The 15,567-nt window shown below is 49.1% G+C and overlaps 1 protein-coding gene and 1 long non-coding RNA gene across 5 annotated transcripts in view; one reads left to right on the forward strand and one right to left on the reverse strand.

The window, feature by feature from the left end:
- SH3PXD2A (SH3 and PX domains 2A) overlaps positions 1 to 8,296 on the reverse strand; it is a 238,199-nt gene extending 229,903 nt beyond the window's left edge. For all 4 annotated transcript variants that reach the window (XR_010024035.1, XR_010024034.1, XM_063101874.1 and 1 more), the window contains exon 1: positions 7,625 to 8,296. Coding sequence is in view for 2 of the 4 variants with exons in the window: in XM_063101874.1 (XP_062957944.1) it covers positions 7,625 to 7,696 (72 nt within the window). In the remaining 2 variants the exon portion in view is untranslated. The remainder of the gene's footprint in view (positions 1 to 7,624) is intronic.
- The window catches only part of LOC134381952 (uncharacterized), a 40,267-nt gene continuing 32,135 nt past the window's right edge, over positions 7,436 to 15,567 (forward strand). Inside the window, exon 1 of the long non-coding RNA XR_010024036.1 lies at positions 7,436 to 7,848. This is a non-coding gene — a long non-coding RNA (uncharacterized LOC134381952). The remainder of the gene's footprint in view (positions 7,849 to 15,567) is intronic.

Raw genomic sequence — 15,567 nt, forward strand, 5'->3', positions numbered from 1 at the left:
GTCTGGTGACTGATGTGGGCTCTCTGAGCCTCAGCGTCTTCACCTGCACATGGTGGATGCTAGCAGTAACTACACGCCTCTTGGGGTTGCTCTGAGAATATCCATGTAAAACTCTTAGCACGTAGAAAGCAATCAGGAATGTTAGTTGCTATTTTTTATTACATTTTCCCTTAAAGAATCAGTCTGACTGGCATATCTGGGAGTGTGGTGGGGGTCAAATAAATGAAGAAGTAGTTTGAAGCATCACATTTGAAACTAAAACGAGTTCAGAGAGTTGCTGAAGTAGAAGACAACATCAGTGTGATGTTTCCGATGCCCCTGAGACTTGGGAGACGTCCTGGGCTCCCATCAAGGTGTTCAGTATGAGCCCCCAGGCCCTGTGAGGATAGGCGCTTCCTCTCTCTTGCCACTGGGGGAGTGTGGATGGAAATTACTCCACCCTGAAATAGTGTGGCCTCAGGCCCTGCCCGCCAGGGCCCTCCTCTGGGTGAGACCCAAAGCAGCCAACACCTCCCTTCTCCTCGGCCCGCCCTCCGCCAGAGCCCCTGGTGCAATCAACTTTTATGGAGCAGCCTGATCCCTGGGAGTAAGAGCTGTAAACAGGAGGGGCTGGGATCTGCCAGCCAACTAAAGAGTTGCCACAGCAGGACAAAAAAAAAGCTCCAGTCCTTACTTAGCTCTCTTCCAGCCATGATAAGTTTGGAAAGAAGCAAAGTGTAGTTCTCAGAGGTGGTTTCTGAGTCACCCCTGAAAGGACCCCACAGTGACAATCAGCTCCTTCTCCCCACCAGCCCTTGGGAGAAAAGGAAGGTTCCCAGGTGTCTACACAACGAACTCTGAAGTCCCTCTGCTGCCATTGGAGACGTTTGGAAGCTGGCCTTGACCTTTCCCTTCATCTTTCTCTCTCCTGTTCACCTTCAGTTTTGCCCAGCTTTTCCTTGCACATTCCACCTCCAGCATCTTTTCTTTTACTTGTCTTGGAATGCCTTCTCCAGTTTCCCCATCCAAACCCTACTCTTTCCCAGCTAAATCCTAGTGACTCCTCAAGGCCCATCAGGAAGCTTGCCTTCTCCAGACGGTCTTCCCTGAAAACTCCAGTTCACAGAGGGCTCTCCCTCCTCTGAACAGCTTTAGGTCTTAATAATTATCATAGCAAATACTTATGTTGTGCCTCATGCCTGCCAGGCACTGTTCTAAGCTCTTTGTATTTATGAACTCATTTAATCTTCCTCACAACCCTATGAGCTAGGTCCTATTTTCCTCATATTTTTTATTTTGTATGGATGAGGAAACTGAGGCACAGAGACATAAGTTGCTTGCACTGGGTCCCATGGCAATAAGTGATGGAGACAGGATTCCAGCGCAGGGGTAGCAGAGCCCGGATGCTCTCCAACAAGCAGCCTTCCCAGACTCGCCTTGCATCTGCTCAGGAGGTGCTGCCTGGACTTGCTGGTTATTTTCCCACCCTCTCTCACCGACCCAGCTCTCACAGAGAAGAAAGTGGCAAGCTCACAGACTTGGGTGTCAGAGACCAGGGTGGAGAATCCCAGCCCTTCTGTGGAATTACTCTGAGTGACAGTCAGTGAACTCTCTGAGCCTCAATTTCTGCATCAGTAAAATGGGCATAAAAAAACCTCCCACATGTGGTTTTACAAATCTCAAATAAAGTCCCTTCTCAAAAGCATCTCCTGCACTGCCTGGTACACTGTAGGTACTTGTACATTAGCTCTTTCCTATCCTTGTGTCTTGATGTCCTGACTGGACTCTGGTCGGCGCTGTGCACACACAAGGCCTCAGTCCCCATTGCTGATGTGGTGACTTGCCTGGAGGTTACCCTGGGGCACAAGGGGGCCTTCCTGTGGCCTGCCCTCACGTCCAGGTCTCTGACTGCTCCATTCACCTGCCTGCCTGTAAGTGACTCCACATGGCAGCAGAAGCCTGACCCAGGCAGGAAGTAGCATGCCACTCTGGGAATCCGCCTCTTGAAAGACTGATCACACTATTGGGCGCTTCTATTATTTTTGGCAATTGTGTCATGGCAGAGAACACCTCTGGCTCTTGCTCAGAACCTATTTTCAAAGCCAGAATCTCCACCTCATTTCCCACACACACCCCTGTCCTTCCTGTCCCCTGGGTCCCTGTCCTAATTCATTATCCCTTTCCTGGATACTCAGAACTCAAGAAGAGTAAGTGTGACTACCATATGTATGACTCTATTATTTGTTTTATTTTGTTTAATTAAGAGGCAAAAGAGAACAGAGTTGCCTGTTAGACTTTTTCTGGCCAAGAACTAGTCTGGTTAGTGACTCAGGCTGAGGAAATTAGAAGGCAATTTTCAGGGAACTGCTGTGCAAACCCAGAGTCAGGAGCCCTAACAACACTTCTCCAATTCATAGCCTCCAGTGTCCATTAACTCACGCTGGCCCCGGATATCTCTTTGGAAAATGCGGCAGCTGGTGCTTATATTTCTGGAGCTGGAACCAGTCTCCTATGACATCAAATAGGTTTATTTTTCCCTTCTCTTCCCTTCCCCTCTGCCTGCCACCACACATGGTGATTCCAACCCTGATGTGCCCCCCCCAAACCCCCCACTCAGCTCTAAACAGGGCCATGATAAATGGCTGGCTGTGCTCCGTGTTCCAACGGCCTTGAAGGATGTGGTTGGCTGTTCCATGAGCAGGGAGCCTTGTCAGACCGGTGAATCACCCCTAGATCACTTCCCTCCCCAGAGAAGAAACTATTCCCGTGTGTGTGTGTGTGTGTGTGTGTGTGTGTGTGTGTGTGTGTGTGTGTGTGTGTGTAAGAGAGAGAGAGACTGAAAGAAAGAGCAGGCAAGAGTACTAACCCACATGTGGCGCTGACCTTGGGGCTAGGATCCTATTTGACCTTGCCCTTACCTGGGGCACCTTCTTCTCCTCTTTTCCAACCCATGTTCCTTCCTTTCTTCTTCCCAGCTTACCAGGAAGTACCACTAGATCCCAATGCTCAGCTCCAGGAACCCCTCCAGGTCTGAACAGCTGCTCCATGTTTATCTGTTTCTCTTGCACGTTGGGAGTTTTCCATGGGGCACGTGGCCCAATTTCCCATCAGACTATGAACAGCTGGATCTTCCTTTTTGCCTCAGTCTTTCCTTTTCTCTCAGCTTCAACTGTTGGGTCTTAGGGTGACCCAATGGCCAGGAACACCAAATGGAAACTGGTATAGGGTGGTACCCATGATGGGGGCAGGTACTGATTAGAAGCTCTACCCAAAATTATCTCAGGTCAACTTCCCAAAAGCCCTGTGAGGTTACAGGTGAGGAAACTGAGGCCCAGAGTGACTGGTCTAAGGTCGCACAGCTAGGAAGTGCCAGAGGCAGGATCTGAACCCTGATCTGCCCAACACCACTCATTCCATAATGGAACTGGCCCTTGAAGAAGACCCTTGTCAGGTTGTGGCTGCACATTCTAACTCCTGTGGGGCTGGAGCCACAGTCCAAGGGCTAAGGAAAATAAATAAATAAATAAAGGGCAGAGATATGAATCAGTTTGAGACTGGTTCCTAAAAACGTGGCTCCTAGGACCAAGATCAAAAACTGTGATGACCTAAACACAGGGAGATGTATTATTTCCACAAGTCAACCCTTAAGTTATCACTTCAAGTGTCACCGGGGACCAGATATCACCCTGGATTTGCTCACTCCTCCTGCCTTACAGTGACTTCCCCCATTGCCATCACAAACTCCCCTCCTGGCATGTGGTAGGTGTCCCACACAGTGGGGCAGTCCTGAAATGCCGCCCTGCCTTGCCCTTTCCCTGTCCTTCAGGCCTGAGGCTGGCCTCCCCTGCAGACTCCAGCTGAGAAGGGCCCCATCTTAGGTTTATATCTTCCTTTGGAGGAAAACTGACCTGTGCTCACCCAGACCTGCCTTGTGCTAACTGGGAGACCCTAAGCAATCTGGTTAACATCTCCAGGCCTCAGTTACCCCATCTGTAAAAAGGAATTAAAGAACCTACCCCACATTAGGGCACATTTGATGAACTGCAGGAATCACATGAAAACATGCATGTTAAACGTTGGGCACCATCAATGGTAACTATTAATACTGGCCATCATTTGTATTCCCTAAAGAGTTCTGCAGAGGATCAGAACATTCATGACTGGTATTTGTCTGAAATAAACAATCAGGGAAGGAAACAACTGTAAAAGCACAACCCTCCCAAATCCAAACAGATATAAAAATTCTTGTTTGTTTTAGGTAAACAAGCTTCTCTCCACCACCATATGACTTGACATACACCTACACACACCTGTGCGTGCAAAGATTTTGTGGATGTGATCTCAGATCCTTATCAGAAAACTTTCAAATGAAGGGATCTGCAGTTTGCATTCAGCATCATCCGGGCCATTTTAAAGACTAAGCCAAGTTTACCTAAAGGCTCCCCAGGGGCGGCTCATAAAAACTTGGAGTGAAGCCCAAATCCATGCCAGGGAGCCTGCCCTAAGCAGCAGCTGCCCACCTTTCCCACCCACCCCGAGCAGGGGCTTGACAGATAGGAAGGAAGCCAAGGGCTGACAGCACCATCCACCCGATGGAGGCTACCTGCCTGCCTTTCAAAATCAGATGAAAAGCACAAGACCCTAAGTGCCTAGGCAGCTTCCCCTCCTCATGGCAACAAGCACCCCCTTTGCTGGACATCCTCAGAGAACATTTGCAGTGTGTTCTCAGCATTCTGGAGCCAGCAGAGCTCCTCCTGCTCAGGCCCCAGGCCGCTCATCAGCTAGCTCCAGCTAATGTGCACAGCCCATAAAACCTCTCTCCTCTGCAATTTACCAAACCACAGACTCAGAATTCACCATCAGTGGAGGAGAGGCTGGAAGGAGGTATGCTTCTCCAGTGTAGTGGGTTTCCAGAACATATGCGACTTCAGTGCAGTATGTCCTGCCAGCTAACCACACCGGAGTGCCTTACACAGAACACTTGACCTTCTGGTGTGCGGTGTCCACTGTGCAAGGGCCAAGAGAAGAGGAGATCCTAAGCCTCAGAGGCCACAGCCTCCTCCAGCCCGCTCTTTCTGCTGCTGTTGGCCCCACAGGACCCCTTCTGTTATTGGACACCCTTTGTTATCCATTAAGACCCCACATGTGCAGGAACCTCTCTACCCCCAGAGATTTGTCTTCCTGGTCAACCCCAACCAGGTTTAGAGTACATTCAACGAACACCCACACCATGGGCACAAAGCCAGTTAGACCCAGGTGCTGTGACTAGCTGTGCTGCGAGTCACTTTACCCAATCTGGTTCTCAGTTTCCTCATCTGTAAAATGAGGGGGTTGGCCAGATGAGTTCTCAGCTCCACTTTTCCACAACGTGTAACACTTTCTCCTTTCATTGTTTTCCAGAACCTTAGTGCAGAACTCTGTATGGCCCCATCTGTCTGGTGACATCACTCCCTGCCCCAAATACAATGTCATTGATTCTTACACAGGAAGTGGAGATGTCCCGGGAAACATTTTGTCCGTAAAAAGGGAGGAAATGATCATTTCAAGGGAACTAGACAGGACTTCTTTTGTATTTTTCACATAGAACAAGCTATTAATCTTAAAACCCCAAATCGTTCTTCCTTTTTGCCAGACCATTAATAACTGCTTTTCAAAAATACTTTCTTAGTCAGAATCTCACCAATAATAAGCTACCATTTAATGAGTGCTTGTTATGTGCCAGGAACTGGGCTAAGTACTTTACATGGATGATCTCATTTAATTCTCCCACCAGTCCTATGAAGTACGTACTATTATTATTCTCACTTTAAAAATGAGGAAACTGAGGCCTACAGAGGTTTAAGTAACTTGCCCAAGGTTGCACAAGTAAGTTAGTGGCTGAGACAGACTTTGATCAAGACCTTCTAACTTCAGAGCCTAGCACTTAACCGCCTTTCAATCTTGCCTGCAGTGGGTCCCGGTCACATTAGCAACATTTTGGGTTTCTTGCCAGTACATCCTGCATCTGTAATCTTGGACACCATTGGTCAGAGTTAAATTTTGATGTTTCATCTAAATTTCAGAGCTGGAAAAGCACCTGCTTGGGTTTCAGAGCTGAGAGTGCCATCTGTTGAAAGCAGTGCCAACCTCAACCGGGGACTAGAAAAGAGAACCCTTAAAAACTTAGCCTACATTTCAGAAAAGAGGTTAAGAAAGCTGGCTTGATAATAAACCCTGGGATGTACAAATGGTCATCTGTCCCTGGACAAGCGTGACTACCTGGTGACCCAAACCCTCCAAAAAGAGCTTTCTTGTAATGGCAGCAGAAGATGCTTCCGAGCCAGATGACACAAGAGGAACCACTCTCTGACCACATCAGAGAAAGTCCCCCACAGGCACCCACCTCCCTGACTGGTCAGAAACCAGCCTCCACGCTTACTGCCTCCCAAACTGAGCAAAGCGCCATTCGCTCAACTGTAGAGAAACCCAAGTTCAGAACTATGGTGATAAAAGCAGAAAGAGGAGCCCGAGGCTGACATCACCACAAACCCCAGGCCCCTTTCAACAGGGAAATAAAGGCACTTCAGAGATCAATACACGATCCAGGCCCGCAACCAACAGCCTGTTTTAATTGTTAAAATTAATGCTTTGCGCATTCTAAATGCTCCTTTAAGTGCCTGATTTGCAAATAAGATGCAGTCCTGCTGTCCCCCTCACCCCCGTGCTGTGGATACCCAGCTATGGGTTTCTTCTATCTCAAGTCCAGGAGCACAGACGCTCAGACGGGTCCTCAGGCGTCAAGGACACGCTGTTTACTTCCTAAGGTGTGAAGGATGGGAAGACAGGACCGGCTGAGATGAAAGAGGGACTGTCCCAGACCCTGCAGCCGCTGCCCAGTCAACCTCAGCCCCTTCTCATTAAGTTTGTGCAGGGGAGGTGGAGGGGCAGTCGGCCGCTCCTTGGAGACCACAGCAAACATTCGCCTCCTCGCGTCTGGAGATGGAGCATCACTTAAGAGGAAATGAACCCGGTTAAGGGTCACGTCCAGAGGAGCGATAAAAGGAAAAGCCACAATTCTCCTCACACCGACGGACACAATGGCTTTAAGAAGGAAATCAAAGCTCGGCGCTGAGGGTGGAGGTGCGGCAGGGGGCGCGGCGGCTTCCTTCTGCCCCTAGACCCAGGCCCGGGAAGGGAGAGACAGCGAGAAGGTGGGAGGCGGGGCGCGAGGCTTCCTTCCCCAGGGCCAGCCTCTGAGAGCATCTCGGGCTGTGTGAGTGTGAGCGACCCAAGCCCCCGGGGAGGGCCGGGAAGATGCTCTTTCCCAGCGGAGCCGCTCGGCGAGGGGTTGACGAAAGCCCCGCCACCATCCATCAAGGCTCAAGCGCGCAGATGACTTCACCGTCGTAACAGACAAGGGCAGCCACTTGCCAATTCCAAGGCCAAAAAAAGAAACCGGGGAGGGGGGAGCGGAGGAAGGACAGAAAAGGCTTCCCTGGAGATCGCAACCCTGCGAAGAAACCCCATAGCTGAGTGCTGCCCTGTAGGCACTTAGGTCCAGGACTCTGCGGCGGGGAGCGAGCGAGGGGCCACCCGGGGCCCTCCGGGGAGCCCTCCCAGGAGCCCTGGCCAGCGCCCCGCAGGGGTCGGGGTGCGCAGTACTCACGTAGTGCTTGGAAGGGTTCCTCCGCTTCTCCACGTCCACCACGGTGGCATCTTGCACGCAGTAGGCGAGCATCTTCCCCCACGAAGCGAGCAGCGCCCCCCCGGCGACGTCACCTTCTCATCCCGGCCGGGCTCTGGCTCCTTCTCTCGCTGCCCGGGTCCTCGGGGCCACTCGCCACCTCTGCCCGGCGCGCCGATCGCTGCCCCGGCTCCGGGAGCCCACAGGTACGGCCCCGGGGCGGGGGACGGTCCTGGAGAGCACGCGGGCTCGGTGCGCCCGGGCAGCTCCCCGTGGGCCTGCGGCGCGCCCCTTCCCTCCCGCGCCGCCGCCGCGCTCCGGCTCGCCCGCCCGCTCTCTCCGCCGCCCGGTGGGTCCGGCGGGAACTGGAGGAGCAGAGGAGGGGTGGGGGTGTGTCCCGCCGGCGAGGGCACGGGGCGGGGACCCCGGAGCCTGCTGTCAGCGCGCTGGGGAGGGGCCGGCGGCGCCCCTTCGCGGCGCTCCGGCTCCGGGGGGCTCGGCGCTGGCGGAGGCTGTGGCCGCAGGAGGCGGAGGCAGGGCCGGGCAGGCAGAGAAGGGAAGGGGAGGGAGGGAAGAGGGGGAAGCGCGCGGGGAGGGGCTCCAGGCCGGGGGAGGGGCTCGGGGCGACGGGGAGGGGGCTGCCCCCGGCCCGGGTGGCAGGGGCGGGCCGGCTCGCCCCCGCCTGAGCCGAGAGCGCAGCCGGCGGCCTGGCGCGGCACTGGGTGGCTTCGGGGGGAGGAGGGGCGGGGAAGGGAACCCAGCGCGCCCCGGTCCTGGCTTTCCGTCTCGGGACGGATTTGTGCCTTTCTGTCCCCACCTTTATGTCCCCCACCACCCCATCCCCCAGATCTCTTTAATGAAAAGTAGTTTATTGCCTGGCTGTTACTGCCCAGGCCCCCGAGGAGGAGACAGGAATGAGGAAGGGCATTAAATCCCTTAAGCTAGAGCCTCTTCTGATGAACCACCTGCCCCCACAGCGGGTCACAAAGGGTGAATTCTCCCCGGAAACGTGATCGAACCGCTGCCTGAGTCGCCCATCGATCTGGGCCTGTGTAACTAACCTGTGACATCATTTAACAATGACAAGGTTGCAGACTCTGCCTAACATCACTGCATTAAGCCCAGGGTTCGCCTGGGACCCTCTCCAGGCTGGGAGGAGGGAAAGGAACATACAACGGTGGGAAAGTCCACTGGGTTGGGGGCCAGCTCATCATTAGCCCCAGGCTCTGGCTTTCTCACCACCCCTCCCTCTGGTCTGGAAAACCGACTTTCCAAACCACTTGTAGGTCACTGGACTTGGAGCAGTTACTATTTAATTCAATTTAGCTCCCCCCCCATCTATTTCAACATTTTTTTTCCATTCTACTTTCAAATGTTTAAAGGGTAGTGTTTTCACAACTAATCCAATTGTTTCACAATCACAATGAAGCTTTGTGACTGTGGACCAATGTGAAACATCTGAAATGGAAGCAGAGTGTTTTGTGACCTTATTGTATTAATATTTTCTTCTCTGCGCTGTCACAACCCATGTACCATCTAAGACTTAATTCATACAGTTGCTTGGTACACAGTACTCCACCATTCCTCCAACTTTCTTTGGGAAGGGTGTTAGGACACCAAATGATGATAGGACATGAGAAGGAAATAAAGACAGGTGGGTGTAGGGGGTCCAGACTGAGAGATCTTATAGGGCTTCGCTATTGGAGAAGATGGTAAAAAACGGTTGTGGGTGCTGGAGCAGGAGTCCGGGGAAAAGGTGATATAGGAGTGATCTCAGTTGATGGGAAACAGGGCGGACAAGGCGTTACCTTCCCAAGCAAGGCTTGTTCCCTGAAGGAGTGGGAAGTAGGCCTGAAATATGCCTTTGGCACTGAGCTTCTGAACCTGGGAGGGTGCCCACCAGCTCCGAGTCCTCTTTGATGGTGAATCAAGAGAGCCTGTGGGTTCATGATAAAACAGTGCATGATGGCATGCGGCTGCTCTTCCTCTATGGATGGCAAAGCATTCTGGAAGTGCTCATTAAGCACAAGAAGCCCTTGGTGAGGGGAGTGGGTGTCAGAGGGAAAGAAGAGGAGACGGGTAAGATTAGCCTGGGTCTCCTTGTGAATCAGAGCAGTTGGCTCACCTAAGACAGCACCAGTGTTTCCTACTCATCCTCCTTCTGGACCCGGATCCACACTGAACATGACACTAAGCACAAGAAATCTATAAAGGAGAGTGTATTAGTCCATTTCTGTTGCTTAGGACAAAATATATGAAACTGAGTACTTTGTAAAGAAACAATGTTTATCACTCACAGCTTTGGAGGCTGGGAAGCCCAAAGTCCAGGGAACACATCTGGTGAGAGCCTCGTTCTTGGTGATGGCTCTACAGCTACGCAGGATATCACATGGCAGAAATGGCAGGAGCAGAGAGAGAAAATAACCTCCTCACTTGCTCTCCTTTTAAAGCCATCAGAACCATGCCATGAACACCATCAAACCATCAATGGATTAATCCATTCACTAGGGCATGGTCCTCACAATCTAATCACCTCTTCAAGGCCCCTCCTTTCAATTATTGTTAAAGAATTCCCATCTCTTAACACTGTCACAGTGGGGATTAAGTTTCTAATACCTGGAACTTTGGTAGACACGATTCAATCCATAGCAGACAGGTTCTGATCTCCCCCATTGTCAAACTCAGTGTTCACCTAAAAGGTGTTGGCCTTTTTCCTGCCTAAACAACTCCAGACAACCTGACATTTCTTGAATTCAGGTCTTTAAACACACCTTGAGCATACTCCCAACTTCTCCTTTTGCTCCCAAATGACCTCAGTTGGAGGGAGTAACTGAGTGCCGCCCCCTAAAAGTTATTTATACCTACTGGGGCCAAATGTTCAAGAGACTTTAAGTATGAAATGGGGCAGGCTCTCCCTTCCCTGGGTACATTTCAACCTCATGCAGATTTCTTCCCCACAGTGCCTTAGGAGTTCCTTTCTGTTCAATACACATTTACTGAGTGCCTCACATGTGCCTGGCACTCCCCACTAGTAATGAGACTGGCAGAAGTTTCCTTGGAGACAGGACCTGTGCATCATTCATGAAATATGCGGTCTATGCCTGGCATAGAGCAGGTATATAGGATGGTCTGCATTGAAAACATCTGCTCAGGGAGCTAGTGCTGGAGACGATTAGGTAAACCCTATTTCACCACCTCCATCTATGAACTGGGGATGACTCCAATCCATGGACATTGTGTGATTTCAAATGACAAAATACAATCGCAAAAAAATTTTTTTTTAAGTTTAGGGTAAATAAGAGAGAGAGGACCCAAAATAAAGATGCAAACTGATACCTGAAACTGATTTTTCAAAAACAGGTAATTATAGGATACTTAGAATCAAAGAATTTTTCAACTGGGAGGACCAGAAAGGTTACTTATTGCTCTCATTTTACCAAGGAGCAAACTGAGGCCGAGGGAAACTCAGCAAGTTGCCAGTGCCACACAGCTTGTCCATTTCAGACCAGCCATCTTTCCCTTCACCACGTTCACATGCCTATTCACAGGCAGGAAGAGTCAATTTAAAGAGCCTTACACTTAGCACATGCACGAACACCTGCAGATCCAGAATGTTGTTGCACTCCCTTGAACCCCCGAGTCCCTCGATTCCAATTCTCCCTTCACATGAGCATCACAAGTTGCCTGGACTGCCCAACAAGGAGGACTGGATGTTCCTCCAGGGCAGGGGCATGTGTGTCCCCACAGTCCTCTGAGCACATGCACATCCCATCAGCTCCCCACATGCAGAGCCCACCCCACCTCCTCTCCCATGTAGAGTCTTCGTGACCACCTCAAAGAAGACAACACATAGGAAAACACTGAAAACTGTTAAGGGTTAAACAAAGACAAAGTATTATTAGCCTCTCTTCCTCAGAAAGTTTATGGCAATTGCTAGTTATTCATTTGGTTACTAATCATACATTGTCCTATGACAGCTCAGTCTCTACTCTATTGAAACTTATTTACATCTTTTATTGTTATTTAACTTTCCTGTGCTTAGGCTGTGCCTTCTAAACCAGTAAGAAGCATGTGAGGGCCTTGAGAACCTTGAACTTAAGACTTTGACACTGCCCTTTCCCTCCCCCCCCCCCCACCACCCAGCAACTCTGCCATGCTGCCGCCTGCCACCTGCCACACACACCCCACTCATCACAGGGCTGTATACACGCCAGGCATCCAATAAATGGTTGTCTTTTTAGATTACTGGGATCTCAGCAGATATTTGTAGATGCTGCTGCTGCTGCTGCTACTGCTAAATGACGCCTAAGAGCTGGAAAATAGTCTCAGAACAGGACTTACCCAACCTGGGTTCTAGTCCTGGCTCAATCACAAACCAGCCTTCTGGCCTTGAAGTAACTTCCCATTTCTGGGGATGTTTCTGGTCCCTTCCATGCTACAATGATGGATAAGTATTAAGTAAAGTGAGGTCTAACCAGACTATTACCCAGAGATGTGCAAGTTTGAGTGAAATTTGGAGCCCCCTCCTGGCCAACATGGTTTTAGCACCTTTAACTCCAGCAACTGGCCAGGGCTGCATCCCTTCCAGATGCTGGCTGGCCTCTGGCAGGGACAAGCAGGAGGGCCTGGCTCAAATAACCTGCCATTTTGCAGATCATAGGTAGTCCAGGACTCATGCTTCTTTCTCTCTCCTCCTCCTCCTCCTTTTGCTTCTTCCTCCTTCTCTCTCTCTTTCTCTCCCATCAGCCCTAATATATTGACTTCTGTTTGGGGAGTGTCGAGGATGAGCCCTCTTGAATTTGGAGTAGACAGCAAAGCTAACTTCCCATGGAAGTCACTTGCTGGCCAGGCTTCTCCTCTCCTTAGTTGCTGGGGAATGAAACCAGGGTAAGGCCCGAGAACTGCCCCACTAGTCAGCCCCACTGTTCACTAATTCCAGCCACAATAACAGGCCCCTCCTGCTCGCCAAGCCACTGGATAGTAGAAGCCACCTCTGTGAGGCCCAACTGTGTTAGTCCATTTTTGTTGCTTGTAACAAAATACCTGAAAGTGGATGATTTATAAAGAAAACAAAATTACTGCTTACAGTTTCTGAGGCTGGGAAGTCCAAAGTCCAGCTGGTGGTGGCAACAGAGACCCAGGGGTCTCACATTGCAAGAGGGTGGAAGAAGAGAGAGCAGAGAGAGTGAAAGACAGGCTCTCCTTTTCTTTTAAAGCCCTCAGAACCATGCCCTGACCACCATTTTTAATCCATTCACTAGTGCATGGTCCTACAATCCAATCACCTCTTCAGGGCTCCACCTTTCAATTACCATAATAGGATTTCCCACCCTCTAAACAGTCACAGTAGCGGCTAAGTTTCCAATACATAAAACTTGGGGAACACAATTCAAGCTTCAGTGAGTTTTGGGGGTCATAATTCAATCCACTATACCAACACAGTACATTCATCAGCAAAATCTCAACGTGCTTCCTTACACGGTGCCATGAGAGCCTCAGCCTCACATCTTAGCCTTGACTGTGGTGAGGGTCCTTGTACAACAAAATTTTTTGATAGACCCACTTGATATTCCAGCTTTAGCAAATGACCACGCTCTAGGATACCAGATGGAAATCTGGTAACTTGCACAGCCAAAGAGGCCAAGGACATAATTAGATTCGGAGGAAAAAAATATTATTTCATAACTTCAGGCTGCATCCTTAACCTTGATCAGACATCTGGTCCCCAAACTAGTGCATTATGTTTTAAGACCTTCAGGAAAGAGTGTGGATGCCTTCTTACCATTTATCTCAATTACCAAACACACCCTGAAGTGTATTCCTGCCTGGTGAGGGTTACCAGCATCATCTTGGTATAAAAGACCAGTCTGTATAGTTCCATTTTAACCATAAACCACCACAGATTCTCTTTTTCAAAATCCCCTAGATTTTTCAGAAGCCAGCAAACCCTGAGTTGGCTACTGGATGACAAAAAGGAACAGGGAAAAAAAAAAAAAAAATCCCCTGGGGAATTCAAAGGCAGTTTCTTTAAGAATAGCCTGAAGCCACAAATAACCAAAAATATGAGTCTGGTTTTGGTTTGACTGTCTGTTTTTTTTTTTTTTCCCAGCTCTTTATTCAGAAATGTGATAGAAATTACTATTTTCATCCTGTTTTAATCCATGTCTCTTTCAAGTGAAAGACTCAAGACTCTCAAGGTCAAGACTGGATCCTGCTAAAGTCCTGTGCCCTCTCGGTCTAAAGCAGAGTGTATCCCCATAGTTGGTTAATTTCTTACCCAATAGGTGAGAGACAGCCTTAGCAGGCTTGGTTTTCGCACATAGTGAATCTGGCTGAGATCTGGGCTGTCATCAACAAGGTATTGTCCTAGGCAGATTACTGTGATCAACTTGACTAATCTTACCTCCTAATATATGAATCGTGCATGTTTTACTCAAGACACTTGCGTTTACAAGGACTAGAAATTGAGCTGAGCTACATAAGAAAAGGAGAGGGGCTTTATTTCCAAAATACAGTAGTGTCTCATGGAATCCACAGGTATCTGGGCGTCTCTAAGGAGTAGAACCAGGAAGTAACAAATCTTTGGGAACAAGAGCAATGATTTTCTTCCTCTCTTATCTCTGCTTAGCACTGTGTGTCTGTTTTATTCTTCTGACTGCAAGACTTTTTCCCTGCTTCTTCACTCACATAGCAGGAGCCCCCACTGCCCAATTGTCTACCAATCCCTCAATTCCAGACACTCCTGAGACTCACTGGCTGCCTCTAGAGTTCAATTCCCCCCTCGCCAGGAAAAAAGAATCCAATTGGCCCAGCTCGGTCACATGTCCACCTTGATTCAATCAATTATCATGAGGTGGAGACAGGTATTACAAACTTGGTCATAAACAAACCCATTTGGTTAGGGAATTAATTCTAAGGAAAAGAACTGGTATGAGCAGGCCACACCCCCCAAAATACATCTACTGAATTATTGTTTACTTTTTCAAGTGCTTAATTGGTTTATTTATTCACTAAACAAATATTTGTTAGGTTATCAACATGTGTCACCCACTCTGCTAGGACCTGGGGCTGCAGTTGGGAGCAAACCAGACAACGTCTTGTCCTTAGGGAGTTTTATAGGCTTTGGGGGAGATACACATTGTTTTAAAAGTCATTTTAAAAATGTAAAATTATAATCATGATGAAAATGATCGAAGTGGGGCAAACAAATGAATGAAACAAATTAATTTATTTAAAATTTTAAAATATTTCCACAGTGCTCATCTCCTTCAGTAATAATAAAAGGGTTTTTTTGGGGGGGGGTTAATTTGCATTTTAAAAGGATCAGGACGGTCGCTTGGTGGAGGGGCTGAGGTGAGCGAGAGGAACAGAAGTTTGCAGTGGTGTACAAGAGGTGACACAGCTTAGACTGGGATGATTGTCCTGGGTTGGAGTGAAGGGGAACTTTAGAAGGTAGAGGGGCCCCTGTTTGGTGATGTTGTTTGTCAGAGACGAGGGAAATAAAAATGCTACGGATAATTCTAAGTTTGTGGGCTGCATAATAAGAGGGATGGTCGTACTGTTTAGTTCTCTACCTTTATTTTTTAGTCTTAAAATGAGACGGCTGATCGAGTCCATATCAAAAGTTCTCCCTGTTTATAATAATGATAAGGATAATAATAGCGTTACTGGAAGAGAGGGTCTGGGGAGGTTGGATACCCAACCTCAACCCTGCCCCCTACCAAGTTCTTGCCTCCACCGCAGTTCAGAATTCAAGAGCAGAGGCAGAGTAGAAAGTGAAACCAAGTTTAATAGAATAAGGTAAGAAATACACACTTCACAGGCAAAGTGCAGGCTGGCTCGAGAGTGAGCGGCTCTGCTTTTGTCCTGGACTTTGTCTTTTATAGTTGACTGTTTATACATATTCATTGTACCTTATGAAAATT

The sequence above is a fragment of the Cynocephalus volans genome, chromosome 7, assembly GCF_027409185.1.
Source record: "Cynocephalus volans isolate mCynVol1 chromosome 7, mCynVol1.pri, whole genome shotgun sequence".
NCBI lineage: Eukaryota > Metazoa > Chordata > Mammalia > Dermoptera > Cynocephalidae > Cynocephalus > Cynocephalus volans.